At 64.7% G+C, this 19,526-nt stretch overlaps 4 protein-coding genes across 9 annotated transcripts; all 4 read right to left on the bottom strand.

The window, feature by feature from the left end:
- Nucleotides 1-655: 655 nt before the first annotated feature.
- On the bottom strand, nt 656-5,677 carry AK1 (adenylate kinase 1). Of its 2 annotated transcripts, XM_054849045.1 has the most exons (8): nt 5,600-5,640; nt 4,848-4,965; nt 4,007-4,049; nt 2,990-3,025; nt 2,158-2,321; nt 1,843-1,959; nt 1,196-1,387; nt 656-878 (listed from the first exon to the last, which is right to left on the bottom strand). In XM_054849045.1, exons 3-8 carry the CDS (start codon nt 4,014-4,016, stop codon nt 813-815), a joined length of 585 nt encoding a protein of 194 aa, XP_054705020.1. In that variant the 5' UTR covers nt 4,017-4,049; nt 4,848-4,965; nt 5,600-5,640; the 3' UTR covers nt 656-812. The 2 variants fall into 2 exon arrangements, with proteins under 2 accessions (XP_054705020.1, XP_054705019.1); XM_054849044.1 differs by lacking the exon at nt 4,848-4,965 and having other exon boundaries at nt 5,600-5,677.
- A 795-nt stretch (nt 5,678-6,472) lies between these two features.
- Nucleotides 6,473-10,985, bottom strand: ST6GALNAC6 (ST6 N-acetylgalactosaminide alpha-2,6-sialyltransferase 6). 3 transcript variants are annotated; one of them, XM_054849042.1, is made up of 7 exons: nt 10,708-10,985; nt 10,089-10,217; nt 9,056-9,120; nt 8,732-8,911; nt 8,131-8,528; nt 7,837-7,944; nt 6,473-7,758 (listed from the first exon to the last, which is right to left on the bottom strand). In XM_054849042.1, the coding sequence occupies exons 3-7, from the start codon at nt 9,068-9,070 to the stop codon at nt 7,569-7,571; spliced, it is 891 nt and encodes a 296-aa protein (XP_054705017.1). In that variant the 5' UTR covers nt 9,071-9,120; nt 10,089-10,217; nt 10,708-10,985; the 3' UTR covers nt 6,473-7,568. The 3 variants fall into 3 exon arrangements, with proteins under 3 accessions (XP_054705017.1, XP_054705015.1, XP_054705018.1); XM_054849040.1 differs by having other exon boundaries at nt 10,749-10,985; XM_054849043.1 differs by having other exon boundaries at nt 9,056-9,110; nt 10,749-10,985.
- Nucleotides 10,986-11,900: 915 nt separating this feature from the next.
- Nucleotides 11,901-15,265, bottom strand: ST6GALNAC4 (ST6 N-acetylgalactosaminide alpha-2,6-sialyltransferase 4). Of its 3 annotated transcripts, none has more exons than XM_054849090.1 (6): nt 14,987-15,265; nt 14,153-14,229; nt 13,597-13,767; nt 13,033-13,445; nt 12,792-12,899; nt 11,901-12,708 (listed from the first exon to the last, which is right to left on the bottom strand). In XM_054849090.1, the coding sequence occupies exons 2-6, from the start codon at nt 14,162-14,164 to the stop codon at nt 12,519-12,521; spliced, it is 894 nt and encodes a 297-aa protein (XP_054705065.1). In that variant the 5' UTR covers nt 14,165-14,229; nt 14,987-15,265; the 3' UTR covers nt 11,901-12,518. The 3 variants fall into 3 exon arrangements, with proteins under 3 accessions (XP_054705065.1, XP_054705066.1, XP_054705067.1); XM_054849091.1 differs by lacking the exon at nt 14,987-15,265 and adding an exon at nt 14,532-14,712; XM_054849092.1 differs by lacking the exon at nt 14,153-14,229 and having other exon boundaries at nt 14,987-15,174.
- A 145-nt stretch (nt 15,266-15,410) lies between these two features.
- Nucleotides 15,411-19,409, bottom strand: DPM2 (dolichyl-phosphate mannosyltransferase subunit 2, regulatory). Its single transcript, XM_054849093.1, has 4 exons — nt 19,295-19,409; nt 18,679-18,768; nt 17,409-17,511; nt 15,411-17,124 (listed from the first exon to the last, which is right to left on the bottom strand). The coding sequence occupies exons 1-4, from the start codon at nt 19,295-19,297 to the stop codon at nt 17,066-17,068; spliced, it is 255 nt and encodes an 84-aa protein (XP_054705068.1). The 5' UTR covers nt 19,298-19,409; the 3' UTR covers nt 15,411-17,065.
- Nucleotides 19,410-19,526: the final 117 nt, after the last annotated feature.

Below are 19,526 nucleotides of genomic sequence, written 5' to 3'. Positions count from 1 at the left end.
CTCACCCCCCATGAGGATCCTGACCCTGTCCCCCCTCCACGAGGGCTCCCAGCGTGGTGGCTGGGCTGAGCTGGGTGTCCTCAGCACGTCCCCTGGCCCCCCCAGGAACACGGCTCCATCCTGGGCTGAGAGGTGGCACCAACGGCACCCCAAAAAACCCTGACAGCCAAAAGAAACAAGGAAAGGCCGAGATATGAAAGTGGTGGAAATCCCCATCCCGGCATTGCTGGGCCCATGCCGGGATCTGAATCCGGCCACCCCCAGCCCCTGGCAGGCTGAGGGAGAGCCGGGAGGAAGGGATGCGAGTGCAGGATAGGGCTCAGATGCTGCCTGCATCTCCAGGGACACACACACACACAGAGCACAGGGGGGTGCAGCAAGCGGGACGGGATCGGGGCGAGGGGGACAGGCTGCAGGATGCGGCTGCAGGCTCCCCGCAGGCTGTGGATTGGGAAGCTGGGGCGAGCGGCCGGGATGCTCCCTCCCTTCCTCCGAGCACAGCATCATCCCGCTGCCCCGGTGGGATAAACACCCGCTTCCTGCCCTTAATCAGCTCCAGAGGGGCTGGGGGGGGGGAGACAGGGGGGAGAAAAAAAAAAATCTCTGGAAAGAAAAACTCATTTCCTGCGACAGAAGAAAAAGATAAAGTCTGGGCTCATTAAAGTGAACTTTACTGGGGAGAGACGGGAAAGAGCCAAACACAATGTCCTTGAAATTTCCTTCGCGTGGCTCCGTCCACGAAAACAGGATAAAGCCGCTTCCGCTGTCTCTGCCGGAGCGCGCCGGCGGGGGGAGCGGGGCCAGGGGGTCGGCTACAGGGTGTCGAGGTGGGAGCAGACCTGCTGGAAAACCTCCTCCACGGAGCCCTCGGCGTTGAGCTGGGTGCAGAGGGGGGGTCACCTGAGGGGACGGTGCGACCGGAGCTCTTCCAGGGATGGATTTTGGCCATGGGGGGCAGAGAGATTGGGGCAAATTTAGGGCAAAGGGGTTCAGGGCCATCCTTGGAGGGGGTCTCTGTGTTGGGAAGCAGAGGATCTGGCCGGCTTCGAGGGGTCAAGCCCACCCCAAATGAGCTAGGATCGAGTTTTTTCCCCTTCCCTCATCAGCCCCACCCATCACTTCCCCTCCCCTGGGACCACAGGCACCCCGAGCCGTGGGGCTGGAGGGTGCTGACATCAGCCACGTCCCCGCTTACCTGGCGGACGATACCTCTGCTCTTGTAGAAGGCAATGACAGGCTCGGTGGCCTTGTAGTAGGTCTCCAAACGCTTCTTGATGGTCTCCTCATTGTCGTCCACCCGCCCACTGGTCTCGCCTCGCTTCAGCAAGCGTTTCACCATCGTCTCCTTCCCCGCGTCCACGTAGAGCAGCAGCGTGGGGGGGGCGATCTGTGGGCAGGGGGGACATGGCTGTCACTATGCCAAACCAGCATGGGTCTGGTTTGGGAAGATGGTGGTAGTGAGCATGGGGGTCACAGATGTCCCCACGCCATCCTCTGCCTTCCTCCACATGGGTCTGGGGGCCACCATTCTGGTGTCCCAGTGGCCCCCAGACCCGTGCAGAGGAAGGCACAGGGACAGTGTGGCCAAGCCCTGGCTCTCTGCCATCACCATCTCGCCGGCACTGTGGTCATCCTCCGTCAGCCTGAGGACACCCTGGAAAGATGTTCCCCCCACTGCGCCCTGGGTGTGGGCTGTCCCCAAGGCAGGGGACCTGCTGGCTGGGACGGTGCCCAGTTTAGACCTTGTTGGGACAGGATCTTCACGGGGATGGGGAGGCTGGGCTGCTGTTGGATGAAGCCCCTCTGCCTGGATGCATGGCACAGCATGGCACCAGCCCTCACCTTCTTCTCAAACTCCTCTCCCTGCTTCACCTCGCGGGGGTAGCCGTCGATGAGGAAGCCCTTGGACACATCTGCTTTGGCCACCATGGCGTCCCGCAGCATGTCCAGCACCGTGTCCTGGGGAGGGGGGACAGAGCTGCCAGGGCTGACGCGCAACAACATGGTCCCCCCCTCTGCACCCAGCTGTCCCCCCATCCCTGCTGCAAACCTCCCCTGGGGTGGCAGGGATGGAGATGTCCCCGGTCCACATGCTGACCATCACCATGGTGTCTGGTGCCCCCACAGCGCCACAGCCGGTGACCCGCGTGGACTCACCAGGGGTACCAGCTCGCCCTTCTCCATGATGGCCTGCAGCTTCTTGCCCCGCTCTGAGCCTGAGCTGACCTCTGCCCGCAGCAGGTCCCCCGTGGAGAGGTGGGTGTAGCCATATTTCTGTACGATCTTCTCACACTGGGTCCCCTTCCCTGAGCCGGGGCCACCTGCAAGTCACACAAGGGCCACAGGTGCCCCAAACCACAGGTAAGGAGCTGGACAGGTACTCGGAAGCAGCAGCACAGACCCACGGGAGTCCCCAGAGCCCAGTGAGATGATGGATGGTGTCCCCAAGCCCAGTGCCAGAAGGATGGGAAGAGCTGCTCCTGGGGTGGGCTGGGGAATGCCAGGTCCTTGGGGGTGGCATGGGCTGCTGGCAATTGGCATGTGGGCACCACCACTCTGATGGCATCCAGGACACCACCACCACCCCATCAGCACCTGGATGTCACTGTCTCAACAGCATCCGGGGTATCATGAACCCCATCAGCAGCCAGGTCATCACTGCCCAATAGCACTCAGGACATCACCACCCCATTGGCACCCAGGACCTAGATGTTTACTGTCACATCACCCCAGATGCTGCCACCCCATGCCTGACCAGTGGCACCCTCCTGGTCCCAGCACACCCCACCATGGCCTTGAGGAGCTGGGCCAGAGCCATGGCCACCCCACAGTGCCTGGGGACAGCCAAGGTCCCACAGCCCCAGGCTCCAGTCCCAGCTCCCCAGCCCTGGAGGCTCCCTGCAGCCCCCCCAACCCTGGAGGCGCAGGGGGGACAGGGCTGCGCTGTGGCCTTGACCCCGCCAGCAGCAGGACCCAGACATCAACTTACCCACCACGAAGATGATTTTGTGGTGCTTGAGTTTTTCTGGGGGAGAGAAGGAAAATAAGTAATTATCAAAAGCCAGAAAGCATGTTGAGGACCAAGGTCTTCCCAGGGGAGCAAGATCCAGGGCAGGCATCCCCAGGGATGCAGGGGAACCACCCCAGCCCCGCAGAGGATAAAGCAAAGTGGGAAGCAGCCATGTGCTGTCCTCATCACCTGAGCAGGTTGGGGCGGCCGGGCTGGATGTGGCTGAGCACAAAGACCACATGGCACCTTGGCCAGGAGGCTGGAATCCCACTGATGTGGGGTGTCCTGGAGATGGTCACTGTCCATGGCTCCAGCACGGGCAAGGACCGACCACATCCATCCCCGTGACTGGCTTGTTGCCCCAGCGGGCTAATGGGGGCTGTGGCAGGATCGGCTTGGCATGGCCACCTCGAGCACCTGGTGCAACCCCCAGCAGTCCCTGAACCCCAGCGTCGGTCCCTGGACCTGGTGGCCAAGGTGCAGGTGGCACTAACCGCCCTGTCCCCTGCTGAGCACCCAGGCACACGGTTCCTCGGCACCTGTAGGATGTGGCCCAGCCGTGGTGCGGGGCAATGCCAGGGTGCAATGCCGCGGGGGGAGGCAGAGCTAAAAATAAAGCCGAGCCACTCTGGGGCCACTTTCCCATCTCCTGATTACAGCCAGCTGAAATTTCAACTCCTTCGGCACCCAGCGATCCCTGGGGCTGGGGACAGTGCCAAGTGGCTGGCGGGGACTGAGGAGACGTGGGGTACGTGGGGGGCTGGAGGGACACGGGGGACGGACAGACAGGAGGGAGGCAAGGGGAGGACATAGGGAAGGGGCGGAAGGGGGATGGAGGGGAGCGATGGAAAGGGGATGGAGGGGATGAGTGCGAGGGACAAATGGGAGGGCTACAAGGAGGAAGGAGGGGATGCGTGTAAGGGGGACGGGATGCAGGGGGACCGAAGGGACAGACGGATGCAGGGGGGATGGATGCAAGGTGGACAGAGCACTCACCTGTCGACATGCTGCCGCGGTCCAGGCACAGGAGCACTTCAGGCTGCGAGGGAAGAACAACAGGATGAAAAACTCAGTACCTCAGGGACATACAGGTCCCCTGGGCCAGGGTGCAGGGAGACAACAGCTCTGCCCTCCCTGCCATGCTGGTGCCCAGCTCCATGGCTTGGCCCTAAAACAGGGAGCTCGGGCCCTCTGCTATCACGGCCATCGCCTACCTGGCTCCCGGCAGCCACCCGCCCCATCCGGCTGCGGTGAGGGCGGTGAGGGCTTCCCCATGCCGGGTGACGCGTGGTGACGTTACCGGCTTCCTCCCCTGCCCTGACCACATCCCTGTGCCCGGGGTGCCTCCTGGCAGCCGGAAAGCAGCTTGAGTTGACCGGTGTCACCAGGGCACTGAGTGATGGAGGCAGCTTCCCCCCAGCTCCCCGTGGGCTGTTTTTTTGGGGGGTGCCCCAAGGTGGGGCTTGCAGCACCCCGTTGCACCACCATCACCTGGGGGGGGAAGGTTGGCCATCCTGCCTGCCTGCACCCCACCCCGCAGCACCTGACCTGCTTGGCCACAGCGCGTCACCCCAAACCGGCTGGACGGGGTGCTGGGATGGGGCATCCCGTGGCCAAACGAGCCCACGGCCTGATGAGGTCGTGTTACAGCCGGGAAAGGGCAGAGGCTAAGTATGGCCGGGCTGAAACCGGCACTGGGTCACGTCCCACCTGTGCTGCGGGGCTGAAGCCCTGGGATGGCCCCCATGTGGTCTGGGTGGTGCTGGGAGGGTGCAGGACCCCCAGCCAGGGTCCCTAATTGTGAGGGGTGCCGAGCCCCAGGACTGCTGGCACTGACCTTGGTGGGAGCACAGGGGGTGGGGGCAGCCCCGGCCCTTGGTGCGGGCTCAAGGCCTGATCCAGCGCAGCGCTGGGCCCATGGGTGCAGGGTGAGGGTGATGTGGAGGTGCCCAGTCCTGAGGAGATGGGGAGCGGGTGCTGACCAGGGAGCCCAGCAGGATGGGGCTGGGGAGGGGGGTGCAGTGTGTCCTGGGACTCCCCAGCAAAGGCCATCGCAGGATGCGCCCCAGGGTGCTCCCACCAATCTCACCCCACCGCCAGCTCCAACCCACCCCTCCCCCATCCCCAGCCCCCATCGCACCCCACCGGCATCAAGCTCACCCCCCGGGACCCCAGCCCCAGGACTGGGCTGCTCCAGCACCCCTGCAACCCCTCCAGCACCCCCTGCAAACCCCCAGCACCCATGCAACGGCTCCAGCATCCCTGCAAGCCCCTCCAGCACCGCACGCAAGCCCCCCACTATCCCCTGCAACGGTTCCTGCACCCACGCAAGTGCCTCAGCACCGGTGCCCCCAGCACCCCACGCAAACCCCTCGCCATGCCCTGCAACGCCCCCCCGCATCCCCTGCAGCGCGGCCCCGTCCCCAGCCGGTGCTGGCAGCCCCCCCCCGGGGACAGGGGCCGGTCGGGCAGCATCGGCGGGCACAGCCCCCCCCCCCCCCCCGCCGTGAGCCCCTCCAGACGCCGGTGCCGCAGTGACCCCCCCCGAGGCCCGGGGCACCGGGAGCCCCCGGGGCGGGGGGCACTGACCTCTGGGCGCGGGGCCGGGGCCGGGCAGCGCGGGCAGCTGCCTGCTGTCCTGCCCGGCTATTTTTACCGCTATATATAGATCGCTGGAGCCGCGGTGCATGCCGGGAGCGGGGCCGCTGCCGCCCAGCGGGCAGGGGACGGGCAGGGGACGGGCAGCCGGGGGGGCCCCCCCGCCCCCCGTAGCATCGGTCCTTGTGTCGGCCCGGCGGGGGGTCCCAGCCCCGGCGGGGGGCTGCGCTGCGGTTAACTCCTGCACGGCCGAGGGGTGCGGAGCCCCCAGGCCGGGGTTTGCGCTGCACCGGCCCCCCACGACCCCCCCGTGCCTCAGTTTCCCCATCTGCAGGGGGAGCCTCCACCCTGCTGGGTTTGGGGTCCCTGAGACATCTCTGGGGCTCCCCACGCCTCTATCCCGCGCCTCCTCCCCCAGCCTCGGGGGGGGGGGGCCCACTGTCCCCATGCCCGTCCCCATGTCCCCATCCCTGTCCCCACCCCCCGCAGCACCCCACCTGGCACTCCCACCCTGCCAACCCCGGGGGGTGGGTAAAGCCCCAGGGGTGCACTGGCCTTACCTGCCTCTCCTCCTCCTCTTCAGTGGCTGCAGAGACCCGTCCCAAGGCCCAGCGACCCCCGGGCAGCTGGGTGGGGGTGACACAAGTTGGGGAGGTTTCAGCTGCCACCTGCTCCGGGCAGGCACGGGGGGACGGCTCACAGCTGGGGTCAGCCAGGGTCCCACCTGGACACACCAGTTCCCTTCCCGTATCCTCCTGAGCTCCCAGGGCCAGCACTGCTGCGGGCTGGGGGTCCCGAGATCCCCTCCGATGGCACCACCAGCACCCACTGCCCAGCCCCAAAAACCCAGCCTGGAGCCAGGGCCCAAGGCGACAGACTTCAGCAATATTTATTCCTGTACAAACCATTACAAAATGCGGATGTCCTGTGGCTTCCCCCTGCACTGAGCTCCCCACTGCCCCAGCCACAATGGGGACAGCCCACAGCCAGAGGGAAACTGAGGCACGGAGCCTTACCAGGGCTCAGCACCCAAACACACCGTATTTACCTATTTCCCCCAAACCCACCTCTCCGCTTCTGAGAAACTAATAACAAAATCCTCCCTCAGCCACAGGGTACCAAGGGGCACTGCTGCCCCCCCTCCGCCGCTATGTGCCCACTTCTAAATAGTTCATTAGCGGTTAATAAATTATGAGGACCGAGCCGCAGACTGCTGCTGTCCCCTTCGTTACCGCTGATGAGCATCTGGCAGCCCCTGCTCGCTCCTTCGGCCGGTTGTGCTTGGAGAGAAAGTCAAATACAAACCCTGGGACCAGAAGCAGGGAGAGAAAAAAAAGCAAAAGGCCCCAAAATCCCATCGCTCGGTTAGAAAAGGTTTTGGCAGTGTGGGCATGGGGCGCAGTGGTGTCAGAAGGAGATGGGTGTTTTTGGGGTGCTGGGGCACCGCGGGTGGCAGTGTCACCCCCATGGGGTGAAAACTACGGGGTTCTGCTGAGGGAAGGATGCCCGTGGACCGGGATCGGGGTGCTGGGGGTGGCTGAGCCCCAAGAGGAGGTCCACTCACCCGGAGAGTGGGGAGAAACAGTCTCCATGGTGGCCCCAAAAGTGACGCAACCCCAAACTGAGTTGAGGGGACCTGGCACCCCCTTGTGTGCTTGCAGGGGCAGCAACACTCTCCTGGACCAGGACTGGGCAGGATCTCACCCCCACACCTCCTGCCCGTGGAACAGGGGGACCTCAAACCCTGCACTCACCACCTGGCCCCCCCCAGAAAAACAGCTCAAACCCCAACGCATCCCAGGTGCGAGGAGCCACCATGCACAATGGCGGTGGTCCTGTGGGAGGTACCTGGTGGCACTCCCATGCCTGCCTCCTGCCGCTCCCTGCTCCCGGGGGATGCAGGGGAACCCCCATCCATCCCAGCTCCAGGGGTCTGCCCAGCTGGGGGTGAGGGCAGCCCCTAGGGCCAGGCAGGGTGGGAGAAGGTGATGTTGTAGAGACCGGCCCAGCTGGCGAAGACCCGCTTCTCGGTGATGAAGCGGTGGTGGTTGCCCTTGCGGCTCCGCTCGTTGTGGATGTAGGTTGTGCACTCGTCAGGGCCCTTTGGCTCGTAGTAGTGGTAGGGCAGGCGGCGGGGCGGGGGCCGGCGGCTGCAGGGGTGGGAAAGCATGGGGTGAGCCCCACAGTGGGGCCAGGGGGCTGGGGTGGGGGGTCGGGGGTCTCCTTACCCGCAGTAGTTGGGTGGCACCATGCCATAGACGTGGACGGCATCGCACAGCTCCACTGCGATCACCATGGTGAACCAGCCGGTGCTGAGCCATGAGCGTGACTTCTCCCTGGGGAGGAGAAATGGAGGGAGACAGGAGTGAGGTGATACAGGTGATGGACCCCCACCCGGGTCCCCAACGTGCCTCAGGGACCCCCATCCCGATGCCACAGCCAGGGAGCAGCCCCAAGAGCCAGCTCCGCCTCAGGGACCTGGAAAAGGAGGGGACACAGTGCAGGTGGTGGCTCCAAGGTACCTGTCCTTCCCTGTCTCCCCCCGAAACAGGTCATCAAACTGCTTCATGCGTCCGGGGGAGACGACATAGGCTGTCATGTTGGGGAAGGAGGCACTGACGCGTTGGATGATTTTCAGGAGGCTCTTCTGCATCTTGGCAGGCGGCCCCCAGAAGATGAAGATGGTCTCTGGGGTCTTGTTGACAAACTCCTGGGGCCGCTTGAGGACGCGGTAGAGGCTGGAGTGGGCCACCACACGGAAGCTGGTTTTGTTGCCCACGTCAACCTCATAGCCAGTGGTGGGAGCATCGTTCATGCGGATGGTGCACTCGGCCCTGTCGATGGCCGTGCCCAGGCGGGTGCCCAGGAGGTGGCTGGAGCTCGTGACGACAACGCACTGGTGGCAGCGGGCAGTCAGGGTCTGGGGACCACAAGTGCCGTGAGCAGGTGACTTTTGGTGTCACTGCAACCCAGCGGAGAGGGATGCAGCTGGGACAGGGGACAAGGCACCGCCATCCCCTGTGGAGCCACTGTCCCACCAGAGGGGATGATTTGGCTGGATGTCAGCGGAGGGCGGGATCCTGCGCCCACTGCTGAGGCTGGACCCCAGCACCCAGCTCATACCTTGTTCCCGCAGACGGGCAGGTACCCGCTTTTCACCCCCCACTTCTTGAGGTCGGGGGGCCGGCGGGCTCTGCCCCGCAGGCGGCTGTAGGGGAAGACCTCGCTCCCGCTGCCGGAGCTGTAGATGATCAGCAACATGATCAGGGCAAAGAGGACCCCCAGGGCGGCGGCGCGCTGGCTCTGCGGGCAGGGGGAGAGCGTCAGCCACTGCCCCCACCCTGTGAGCATCGGCATCCGGCCCTACTCCCCGCAGCATCTCCAGCGGGATGCCTGGCGTCCCCAAGGAGATGCCTGCTGTCCCCGGGGTGATGCCCTGGCACTCACCGTGCTGCCACTCATGTCTCTGCGCTGGCCTCAGTGTGCAGCGATCGCCGGCGTCCTGCGAGCACCTGCAAGGCATGCAGTCACCCCAGGGCTGGCCCCCCGCCACTGCACTCAGGCTCCTGTCCCCCCACTGCTCGGGGAGAGGCTTCCCTGGGTGCTGGTGGGGATACGGGATGAGCTGCTGGGCAGCCCTGCTCGGCTGTGCCGGAGGGGAGGACAAATCCCGGCACCAGTGTGGGGAAGAGAAACGCTGTGGGCAGAGGCCAGGCGGGCTCTGCGGTGCTGAAAAACCAAACCCAGCCACAGCTCGTGCCGGGGAAATCCCCATGGCGGGCTGGGCTCCAGGGAGGGATTATCCCCCGCCGGCGGGGCTGAAGCTGCTCAAATCCACAGGGGTCAGTGAGGGTAAACCTGCCGCTCCTGAGGCAAAATCCCATTAAAACAACCACTGCAAAGGCTGGGACTAGGGGAAGAGGAACTGAGACCTGTCCAACTCAGCTCATACATGGGCTCAAGTTCAGCTGGAGCCTGCAGGGACCTCCCCAGCCCCGGGACCTGAGGTGTGTGGGGTGCACTCCAGATGCTCACCCCCAGGGGGACCTGCTCTAACCTCCATTTGCCCAGGCTCAGAAAGGTGGACTGACCCAATTTATTTTTCAAAGTCCTCGTTAGTGAGTCCCTCACTGCCCTGGAGTAGTCAGAGCAATTGGAAATTTAAAAAAAAAATGGAAGCCTGTTTACTAATTGCCCTGGGAGTAGCAGGGATGGAAAATTATGCAGCAGCCTGGGTTCAAGCCCTGGGGAGACTGGGGACCCCAAAGGGCTCTCGGGGCCCGTGTCGATGCCCGGGAAGGTGCCAACCTGCCCGGGGAGCCCAGGCAATGGCTTCGCCATGCACAGGCTGGGGAGCGGCGCCAGGACCCCGCTGGGGAGCAGAGCCGGGACCCTCGCTCCTGCCGCTGCACCCAGCTTTGCTCCCTCCCTAGTGCTCAGACCACGGGTGACCCCACAGCGGGGACCCCGCGGGCCTTACCTGGGCGGGGGCTCTCATCTGCAGCGGGCGGCGAGCGGCGCGGGGGGGTCCATCGTCTCCTCCTCCGCCCGGTGCGCCCCGCGGGCGGCGGGGGGCTGCCAGGGCCCTCCGGCGAGCACGGCCATGGCTCTGCCGGGGAAGGGCTGCTCCAGACCCGGAAGGGCTGCTCCAGACCCGCTCCCCCCTCCCTGCACCCCCGGGGTGCAAATCTCGCTGCACACCCATGTGCCGGTGTTCCCCCAGCCCCGGATGCAAACCCTCCTGCATCCCGGGAAGTGAAAACCCTCTCCTGGCCCCCCCCGGGGTGCAAACCTTCCTCCACGCCTACGTGCAAATCCTCCCCCGCCCTAGCATGCAACCCCCCTGTTCCCGGGGTGCAGCCCTCACCCCCCCAGCCCCCCCGGGATGCGACCTCCCGCTCCCCTAGAACCGCCAGCCCTCCCCCGGCAGCCCCGCTTTGCAGGAACCGGGCAGGCCGGAGCCCGGCCGCGTCCAGGCGGGGAGGAGCCGGCCCCTTCCCCGCGCACCACCACGGTGCGCGCCCATCCACCGTGCACCGAAGCCGCGGGGGCGAGGGCCGCTCCTCCGGCCGGCCACGGCGCCGTTCCGCCCCCCGCACCGGCTAAACGGGCCCGGAGGGGACGCGCCCGGTCCACCGACCGCTCGGCTCCGCAGTGCGCCGCGATGCTGCTGCCGGTGCCGCTGCTGCCGCCGCCCGGACCGGGACCACCGCCGCCGCCGCGCGCACGGAGCCCCGGGAGCCGCGCGCCGCCCCGGGGTCGGGGAGCGCCGCAGGGGTCCTAGCGCCGCCCGGACCGGGGAGTGCCGAGGGGGTCCTAGCGCCGCCCGCCCGGGCTGGGCCACGACAGAGAGTGCCGGGGCTGCCCCCGCCCCTGCGGTCTGGCCCGTCCTCCCCCTCGGGGACACCGGTGCAGGCAGCGGGATGGCGGGGGTGGCGCTGCCCGCGAGTGCCAGGAGCGGCACGTGGTGCCTGACCCGCTGCCGGGCGCAGGGCCACATTGTTGGGATGCCGCGGCCTCCCCCGCGCTGGCCGGGCAGCCCAGGGCCCCTCTCGGGGGGATTTCATGGGGCAAAGAGTGGGCTCCACTGCTGATGGGGGCCTGCATCCCCACTGCGGTGGCCGATGCCTCCCCAGAAGGGTTTTGGCTGTGCTGCACCAGCGATGCCCTTTGCTGTGTGGGGTTGTGGCTGCTGAAGCACCCAGCAAAGATCTCCACAGGCTCCTCCGTTGGCACTTGCCCGCAGGAAGCCATCCTGGCAGCATCCCCAGGGTCAGCCCTGCCCCACGTCCCAGCCGACTCTCTCCTCACTTCACCCCAGCACTTGGCCTCAGTTGAAAAAGGAGCTAACACAGATCCCTCTGCCCCTCCTGCTCACCCCCACCCCCCCAGACACCACTGGGCCCACACAAACACGTGGCATCTGTTACGGGTTCAAAGACCCATAACATGGCCATGGCGTGCTCCATCTCTCCAGGGACGCAGGACCTGGCAGCTGTCCTGCCTGCAGCCCGGCAGCACTGAGCCCTGTGGGGCTGAGGATCCCAGACCCAGCACGAAATCCACGCCGGGCCAGCGCCCATCTTGCAGAGATGCAGCCGTTCATTCCCAAACAATCTCAACTGCAGGCTTTTGGCACCCTCCCCCATGCTCAGGCTCAGCTCTACCCCCTCATCACCTCCCCCTCTTATTTATAGCCTGGCAGGAGAGCAGGACACGGCAGCCCTGTGACCAGCTGCCGTCCCCTGTCCCCACGTACCACAGCTGTGAGGGGCACAGAGCAGGGCACCACCAAGTTAAAAACAGTTTTAATGGCCACATTTGCTTTGGTCTGAATCCAAGGGCACTTGTGACAAGGCAACTCAGAGCCCCTGGGGTGCGTGTGGCCCCTGGGCTTCCCAGCTGGGGGCATGCAGGGGACCGCAGGGACCTGCCTGGGTGCAGAGCAGCAGAAGGCAGCAGGATGGGGGAGCCCGGACCCAGCTCCCTGCACCCCCCACCCAGCACTGGGTCTTGGGCATGAGTGGGGCAAGGACCGCGGTGGAGCTTCATCCCTGGGAGAGGCACCAGCTCATGGCCCTGGTGGGACCGAGCTCTCATCCCCCGTCATGCTGGAGCCCAGCAGCATAAATACTTAATCCTGCATTAAATATTCATCTCAGTAGAGCGGGCGGAAAACCTTTGTGGTCGCCCTGGGTCCATCTGGGCAGGCACAGCTCATGTCCCCTGTGCACTGATATGAGGGGTCCCAGCCCACCCACTGGCTGGGGGAGCCAGCTCTGCCACTGCGGAGACAGAGACTCCCCACTCTGGGGCTTGGCAAAAGGCTTTCAACTGTGGCAACAGCCGAGCTGAGACACGTTGTTGCAGGATGAGAGGGTCCCTGCTGCCTCACCCCATGGCTGGCAGCCTAACCACCTGCCCAGGATGGGTGGGTGAAGATGATGTTCCTCCTCTTGGCCCAGCGGGAGAAGATGGCTTTCTCGGTGATGAAGCGGTGCCCAGCGCGGTGGGCTCGCTCATGCACCAGGTACATCCTGCACTCGTCCAGCCGGCCCTTCTCGAAGTAGTGGTAGGGCACGCTCGAGTGGTTCTTCTCCCTGGTGGGAGGGGACGGGGTGGGTGTGGGACTCGGGGGGGACACCGGACCACCCTGTGCCTGCCCCTGCCGCCCCCCGCGCACCTGCAGTAGCTGTCGCTGACCATGCCGAAGACACAGATCTGCTCGCACAGCTCCATGGCCAGGATCATGGTGAACCAGCCTGTGCTCAGGAAGGAGCCGGACTTCAGCCTGCAAAGCACCGCGGCCATGCTGGAGTGGGTGGCACCGTACTGCCATCCCAGCTGGGCTATGGGTGCCCGACAAGGGGGATGGGTGCTATGGCAGGGGGACCCAATGGGTGCTCCTTGGAAACCAGCGGTACCTGTTCTTCCCCGTCTCGTTCTGGAAGACGTCATCGCAATATGTCATCTTCTCCTCGGTCAGGGTATAGATCTGCAGGTGGGGGTACGTCTCCATCACCTTCAGCAGCGCCCGGTAGGTTGGGCCCACTTTCTCCCGGTTCATCTTCTTTGCTGGCCCCCAGATGATGTAGAGGGTCTCCTGGGACTGCTGGAAGAAGTAGGGCTGGTTCCTCAGCAGCAGCGGGACGCTGGTGTGTGACACCACCCGGATGGTGCTCCGTGCCCCCACATCCTCCTCGTAGCCGGCAGTAGGGGCATGGTTCATCCGCAGGACGCACTCCTGCCCATCGATGGCCTTTCCCAGGTGTGAGCCCAGCATCTGCCCCGAGCTGGAGACAATGGCGCAGCGGCGGCACAGTGCTCGCTCCAGCGGCTGTGGGAAAATGCACCATTGGCTCCCCCTTCCCTCCCACAGCGGCCAGACACACCACAGCCCAGCCGGCCCTTCCCTAAGGAAGGGGAAGCTGAGACACGGGTGAGTCAAGCTGCCCCACCAGCTCCAGAACCGCCCCATCCCCACACACCTTGCCATCGGGGACACGGCTGTACCCCTGGAAGCTGAGGATGGTGGGTGCCGTGGGGCTACCCTGCTGCCCCGGGGGCCAGCAGCAGAACTGCAGGCAGACGTGGGAGCACAGCAGGATGTACAGCACCGTGACCACCGCCACACACACCAGCATTAGGAAGAGCCGGACCTGGAAACAAAGTGGGGAGGTTTCTCCAAGCGTGGCCACGTGTACCGACCCCACGTCGGATGCCGGCAGCCCCGTGAGAGGAGGGTGTTGAGGCACAGGTGCGCTGGCTGGGTGGGCTGGGGCGCAGCGAGGAGCCGAGCAGGGAGCGTGGGGTGCCGGTGCCTTGCTCACTTCCTGCAGGCAGCACTGGCCCACGTGCCCTATGGCCGCGCTCGCGGGCCCGGGGCTCTGCGCTGCCTGCGGGCACCGGCAGCTGCCAGGCTGCACTCGTCCCCCGCACCGCTTTCGGGGTCAGCGGCCCCCCGATTGCCGGCAGGGTCCCCCCGGCCCCTCGCACCCCCGTGCCCGCCGGAGCCCCGCGCCCTCTGTCCCGGGAGGTACTCACCAGCGTCTTCATCCTCGGGGAGCTGGCGGGTCACCCGGCGGGATCCGGGGGTCACCCGGAGGGTGGGGGCTTGCACCCTGCACGCAGAGCGGGCTCAGCGGCGGCACCGGTGAGTGGGGCGCAGGTCCCCAGCGGGATATCCCCCCCGTCTCCAGCACCCCAATGCCCAGGGTTCCCCCCCGCCCCGTGCCGGGACCCCCCCGAGTCTGGGACGGCCCCACGCACCCTCATGGTCCGGACGCCCCGTGCCCAGTTCCCCCCGTGTCCCACGTCGTACTGCGGCCCCGCCCCCCACCCCCCGCAGGGATCGGGCCCGGAGCTCGGGAAGGGGCGGCCCCGCGGAGCGGCGCTCCCGGTGCCCGGTACCGGCCCCACTCACCGCGCCGGGAGCCCCCGAGGCGGCGCCGCTCCCCGGCCCCCAGGGCCGCCGCCGCCGGTCCCCGCATCCCGGCCGGGCGGCACCGGGCTGGGGCTGGCGGGGCCGCGGCGGGGCGGGGCGGAGCGGAGCCGAGCGGGCACTGCCGGGACCGCCCCCGCCCGCTCCGCTCCGCCCGGCCCCGGCACGGAGGTCCGGCTCATGCAGGGACGCTCCCGCAGCCCAGCACCGCCCCTGCCTGAGGCTCCGGGACCGGCGCACAGCACCGACCCCGGCACCCATCCCACCCGTCCTGGGACTACCCATCCTGCTACTGACCCCAGCACCCAGCCGGTGTGCCCCGGGACCGGGCCCCAGCACCCATGTCTCTCTACACCTCCTGCTCTGCCCTCTCAGGCTCCCCTCCAGCCTGGGGGTCCCCTGCAGCCAGCCCCTCTGCCCCAAAACCCCCTGCTCACCTCTGTGCACCACTAGCTCCCATCCATGGCAGATACTGGTGAGCTCAGGCTGGTCCCTGGGAACAGCCCAGGGACCAAAATGATCCAAAATGGCTCAGGAACAGGACCGGGACACGCAGGCCTCTTGGTACCCCAGTCCCCGTCCGATGTCCCCGGGGGCCACTTGTCACCTGCAGCCCCTCCTGCCAGGGCCGAGCTGCAGAGCACTTGTGAGAAACTGCTGCAGAGCGAACTGCCTGCTGCCCGCCTGCCCAGGGAGGGCTGCTGGACTTTGTTTTCTCCCGCTGTTGACAAAGAAATATGAGAAGTAACCTTGAAACTGGTCCCAACCCTGTCCCTTATGGGCTTTGATCCAGAGGAAAGAGGAGGTGACAGGGACACCGCCAGGCTCCCATGCAGGGAGCAGGGCACACCTCGAGATGCTCAGACATGACCTGACCTAGTTTTCCCCCCTTTTGCCTCCCCCTGCCCCAGCTTCACCTTCACGGGGTGGGCTGAGCCACATCCAGTGGGCGAGGGGCTGGGGAGTGAGGGATTCCTCACCAGGAGGAGGGGCAGCAGCAAGGCACAAGGAAAAACAGGGATGGGGGACTCTGCCTCAGGGAGGGCACAGCGACAGGCAAACGGGGCAGGTGTGCAGCCCCCACAGCCAGGCAGCCTCTGCCAGAGCTGGGGACAAATCCCCAGCCAGACCCTCGCCTCCAGACCACCCACCAGCTCCAGGCACACGGCAGGTTAAACTGCAGCCAGGTTCAGCCCAAGCCACCAGCATCACCTCCCAGCAGGATGGGAGGCAGCGGGACACACTGCTGTCTGGTAGGGGAAGCTCACAGAACACGCGAGAAGGGTCAGATCAAATCTGCCCTCCTTTTGCTGGAGCTACCCCAGATGGGATAAAGCAGCCCCCAGCACGGCAGGACCACCACAGCGCTGGGCATGCCCAGCCCAGCCAGATTCTCTCTGGTGCTTCCCTGCCTGTCCCCACCAGCAGGACATGGCTCACAGAGAGCCCAGGGCAGGACCTTCCCCAGCACTCCAGGGCCACGCAGCAGAAACCATCCTGGCAGGCCTGCGGCACCCCCTTGACTTGGGTGGAGGACAGTGACCGAGACCTTGAGGACCTTTATTGAGGGTGATCCTGCTCATCGTGGTCTGCGGGAGCTGCTGGGGAACCGCATCTCAGGGCAGAAGCCGCTGCCAGGAGAGGAAACCCCACAGGGGAAGGACAGGGTGCCACCAGGGGAAGGACAGGGTGCCACCAGGCCTGCCTGTGCAGCCCCAGCCCAGCTGGCACATGGAGCCTTGTCCAGGGGCAGGAACCCAGCCAGCAGCTGACAGCTGTGACGGGAACTGTGCCCATCAGTGGCAGAGCCAAATGCGTCCTTGCAACCCAGGGCATCTCGTCACCACCCCGGGTGACTGCAGGAGGGGACACAGAGGGCAGCAGCAGCACCATCCCTGCATCCTCTGCACGCCTGACCTCACGGGGGTCCCTCTTTAGAAACCTGAAAGCCCACCAGCACCATGATTAGCCCTTCCAGCAGGCGGATGGAGAACACAAGCCTGCCTTTTCCAAGCCCAAAGTCTCATTTCTTTTCTCTCTATCTTGAATCCAGTTTAAAAAAATCCCACAAACCATATGTAAACATAAAAAACCCCCAAACAAACAAACAAACAAAAAGCCCCAACAGAAGGAACAGACTACTGGACACAGCAAGAGCAGAGGGGAAGGATTACCCAGAGGCTGAGCAGCGGGCAGGGGTCAGGGCTGGACTCGCACTCTGGCGGTTACAGCTGCTGGACCCCAACAGCTCCTCTAGCCAGCACGGGGAGCGGGTCCCTCACAGCCGGGGCTCTGGTCCCTCTTGATGAGCCCTGGAGGTCAGTTTTACTTCCCTTCAGTCAGTAAGTTGTAAACTACAGAAGGCTTCGTCTCTGCAGAAAGGAACGCGGGAGAGCGCAGCCAGCTCAGCACCACGCACCCTGGAGGAGGCGTCTGTCAGTGCTGCAGGCAAAGTCTTTTCCTGGCTACAATGCTGCAGGGTAGGTGCCTTCTCCTCATCTCTCTCAGCTGGGCCTTCAGTCAGATTTCTTGGCAGGTTTCCTGCTCTTCCACATTACAACCATTATAAAAATGCCTATGAGAGAGAACAGAGTCAGCCAGAAAACTTCTAATTACGGGCACACATCATAGTGAGAAACAGAACCTCAGCAGAGCGAGTGAGAAACAATTCTGCTGTCCAGAGGCTCAAGCAGCCAGTTACTCACAAACACACGCCTCGACAGCCTGTGCCAGGCTGCGCTGCGGCAGAAGCCACAGAGAGTGTGTCACGAGTGTCACACATTAGCTAATCCCCCAGCTACCCTCTTCTCTCTTCCTAATTTAGAAGCTTCTAATTAGAACAACAGAAATAACACTCACCTATAAATAGCACCAGCAGCAGACCAGCCACTACGGGGATGATAACTGCGTATTCCCTAGGCAAGAAGTACCGGTGGATCCCGTGGTCGCTGTCGATGAAGGGCTGCAGGAGACAGGGAGGGGTGTCAGTAAGTGGGCACAACACCTGGGCAAGCCCCTGACACCTGCAACCTTGTGGTTTCAAAAGCAGGATGAAAATACCAGCTGTGAGCAGAGAGCTAAAAAAAAAAAAAAGTGCCCAGACCTGCAGGTGGCTCAGCCCACAGCTGCAGGGACATGACAGCGGGTGGGCTGCAAAGGCTTCAGCGTTCAATGGATGACAAGGGGCAGCTACATGAGGCTGGCACAGGGGTCCCACAGCCCTGGGCTGTCAGGGTGAGCCTGGCCGCCAGCCCGCTTGGTGCTGAAAACAGCAAATCCCCAGACTGTGCCCTGCAGAAGAGAGCAGCTGATGCTGGCTCAGTTTCATGGCGATCCCACCAGGATCCCTCTGTGGAGGCCAGTGGAAGGCTTTGGACACTAGAGAGCAGTGTAAGGATTCCTACACAGCAGCGAGCGCACCTACACGCTCCATGGACTCTGGACCATATAAACACATTATCAGGCAGCAGAGTAAGCAGACACAAGAGGGGAATTCAAAACTCTGAGGTTAGAGGGGAAGCTGCCAGGAGTTCAGACATCAGCCCAGGGCTGAGCCAGGACTCTTGTACCTGGAAAGCTCATGAGGAGACATTTCTTTCTGGGAGAAATCCACTAATGACCTCTGCTGATGTGTCCCTAGAAGTGGGCAAACTGCCAGGCTCACAATCACTTTTCCAGAACGCTGCATTCCCTAAACTCTTCTCCTCCCTACCAGGCTCCAGATTTGGTAAAAGTCATCTCTTTTTATGTTTCCCTCTGTGATCTCCCACCAGAACCAGGAATCTGGAGAACTGCAAATGTAAACACCAATGACAACACCTCCAGAAGGACCAGGCTTCAGCACTCGCTGACAGCTTGAGTGAGCCTTGGATCTTACACCGGCTGTCAGCTTGCCTGAGAGCAGCAGGACAGGCGGAGATCGGAGCTCGGTCTCACCCAGGCAAGGACAGGCACGCCCAGAAAGGGCAAAGGCTGAGCCAGCAGAGGAAGCTCTGCCCTGAAATTTTTAACCAGGAAGTTGGCAAGACAGAGTCCTTCAGGCACACAGACACATCAGCACCTAAACAAACCCTAGGGAACACTCGAGCGTGAAGTGACTGTGACTGTAACGGCCAGAGGAGCCTCGTACCAGTACGATGATCCAGAGCGTGTAGTAAACAAAGAGAACGAGGCTGAAGGCAACCAAGCCGAATCCAACCACCTGGTCTGTTGCTGTGGCCTGCAAAGGGAGAGAGGGTCAGAGCAGGGGTGGTTAACGGGCACCCGCTGTTTGTTCAGCCCCGGGTTATGTGAATGCACTGCTGCGGGTCCGAAACACCGAGGGGAGGGGAGGGGAGGGGAGCGGAGGGGAGGCTCTCTGCAGCAGGAATAACCCACCGCGAGGGCTGCAGGGAGAACGGCCGGGCCCTGCTGCTGGGAGCGCTCCCGGAGCTGCTGCCGGCCGCGCCAGTTCACACCCCCACAGCTCTGGCCCAGTCCTCCCAAGTACCGATCGCCGCCGGCACCGACGCTACCCCGGAAAGGCCCCAGGAGGCGGCCTGGGCCCAGCCTCCCCCCGCCGGGGGCGGGCAGCCAGGAGGCCCCGCGCTGGTCCCGGCCCCGATTCGGTCCAAGCCCGCTCGGACCCCCCAGGTTAACGGGCCGAGCAGGGAGACGCCGCAGGCCACCGCCGCCTCCGGAGGAGCCCAGGGCCCGCCAGCCCCTCACGGCGCCCCGGGGCGGGGGGCGCGCCCGACCTCACTCACCATGGCGACCGGCAGCCACGGCCTCCCTCCCCGCCAGGACCGCCCTTCCGGGAGCGGCCCACCAATGAACGCGCTGCGCGCCAGCCCCGCCCTCCCCTCGGCCGGAGACGGCCAATCAGCCGGGGCAGCTTGGGGTTTGCGTCATTGTGGGAAGCGTGGGCACGGCTCACCCAGAGCATGACGGGAGGTGTAGTCCCGGGGCGGGGCCCGGCCTTCTCCGGGAGCGGGGGCT

The sequence above is a fragment of the Grus americana genome, chromosome 20 (genome assembly GCF_028858705.1).
Source record: "Grus americana isolate bGruAme1 chromosome 20, bGruAme1.mat, whole genome shotgun sequence".
NCBI classification, from domain to species: Eukaryota; Metazoa; Chordata; class Aves; order Gruiformes; family Gruidae; genus Grus; species Grus americana.
Note: the sequence above shows the minus strand (reverse complement) of the source record. Positions and strands in the feature narration are given on the sequence as shown.

Excerpts from the sequence above, each read along its gene's own strand:
- ST6GALNAC6 (XM_054849042.1), bottom strand. Across the intron at positions 7,945-8,130 it reads GGGGAGACAGGGAAGGACAG|GGAGAAGTCACGCTCATGGC; the intron begins GTACCTTGGAGC and ends TCTCCTCCCCAG. Across the intron at positions 7,759-7,836 it reads GTGCCACCCAACTACTGCGG|CCGCCGGCCCCCGCCCCGCC; the intron begins GTAAGGAGACCC and ends CCACCCCTGCAG.
- AK1 (XM_054849044.1), bottom strand. Across the intron at positions 1,960-2,157 it reads AGGGCGAGCTGGTACCCCTG|GACACGGTGCTGGACATGCT; the intron begins GTGAGTCCACGC and ends CCCCCTCCCCAG. Across the intron at positions 1,388-1,842 it reads GAGAGGAGTTTGAGAAGAAG|ATCGCCCCCCCCACGCTGCT; the intron begins GTGAGGGCTGGT and ends CCCTGCCCACAG.
- ST6GALNAC4 (XM_054849090.1), bottom strand. Across the intron at positions 13,446-13,596 it reads GCCGTGTCCCCGATGGCAAG|CCGCTGGAGCGAGCACTGTG; the intron begins GTGTGTGGGGAT and ends ATTTTCCCACAG. Across the intron at positions 12,709-12,791 it reads GTCAGCGACAGCTACTGCAG|GGAGAAGAACCACTCGAGCG; the intron begins GTGCGCGGGGGG and ends CCCTCCCACCAG.
- DPM2 (XM_054849093.1), bottom strand. Across the intron at positions 17,512-18,678 it reads CGCTCTGGATCATCGTACTG|CCCTTCATCGACAGCGACCA; the intron begins GTACGAGGCTCC and ends TGTCTCCTGCAG. Across the intron at positions 17,125-17,408 it reads GCTGCTGGTGCTATTTATAG|GCATTTTTATAATGGTTGTA; the intron begins GTGAGTGTTATT and ends TCTCTCTCATAG.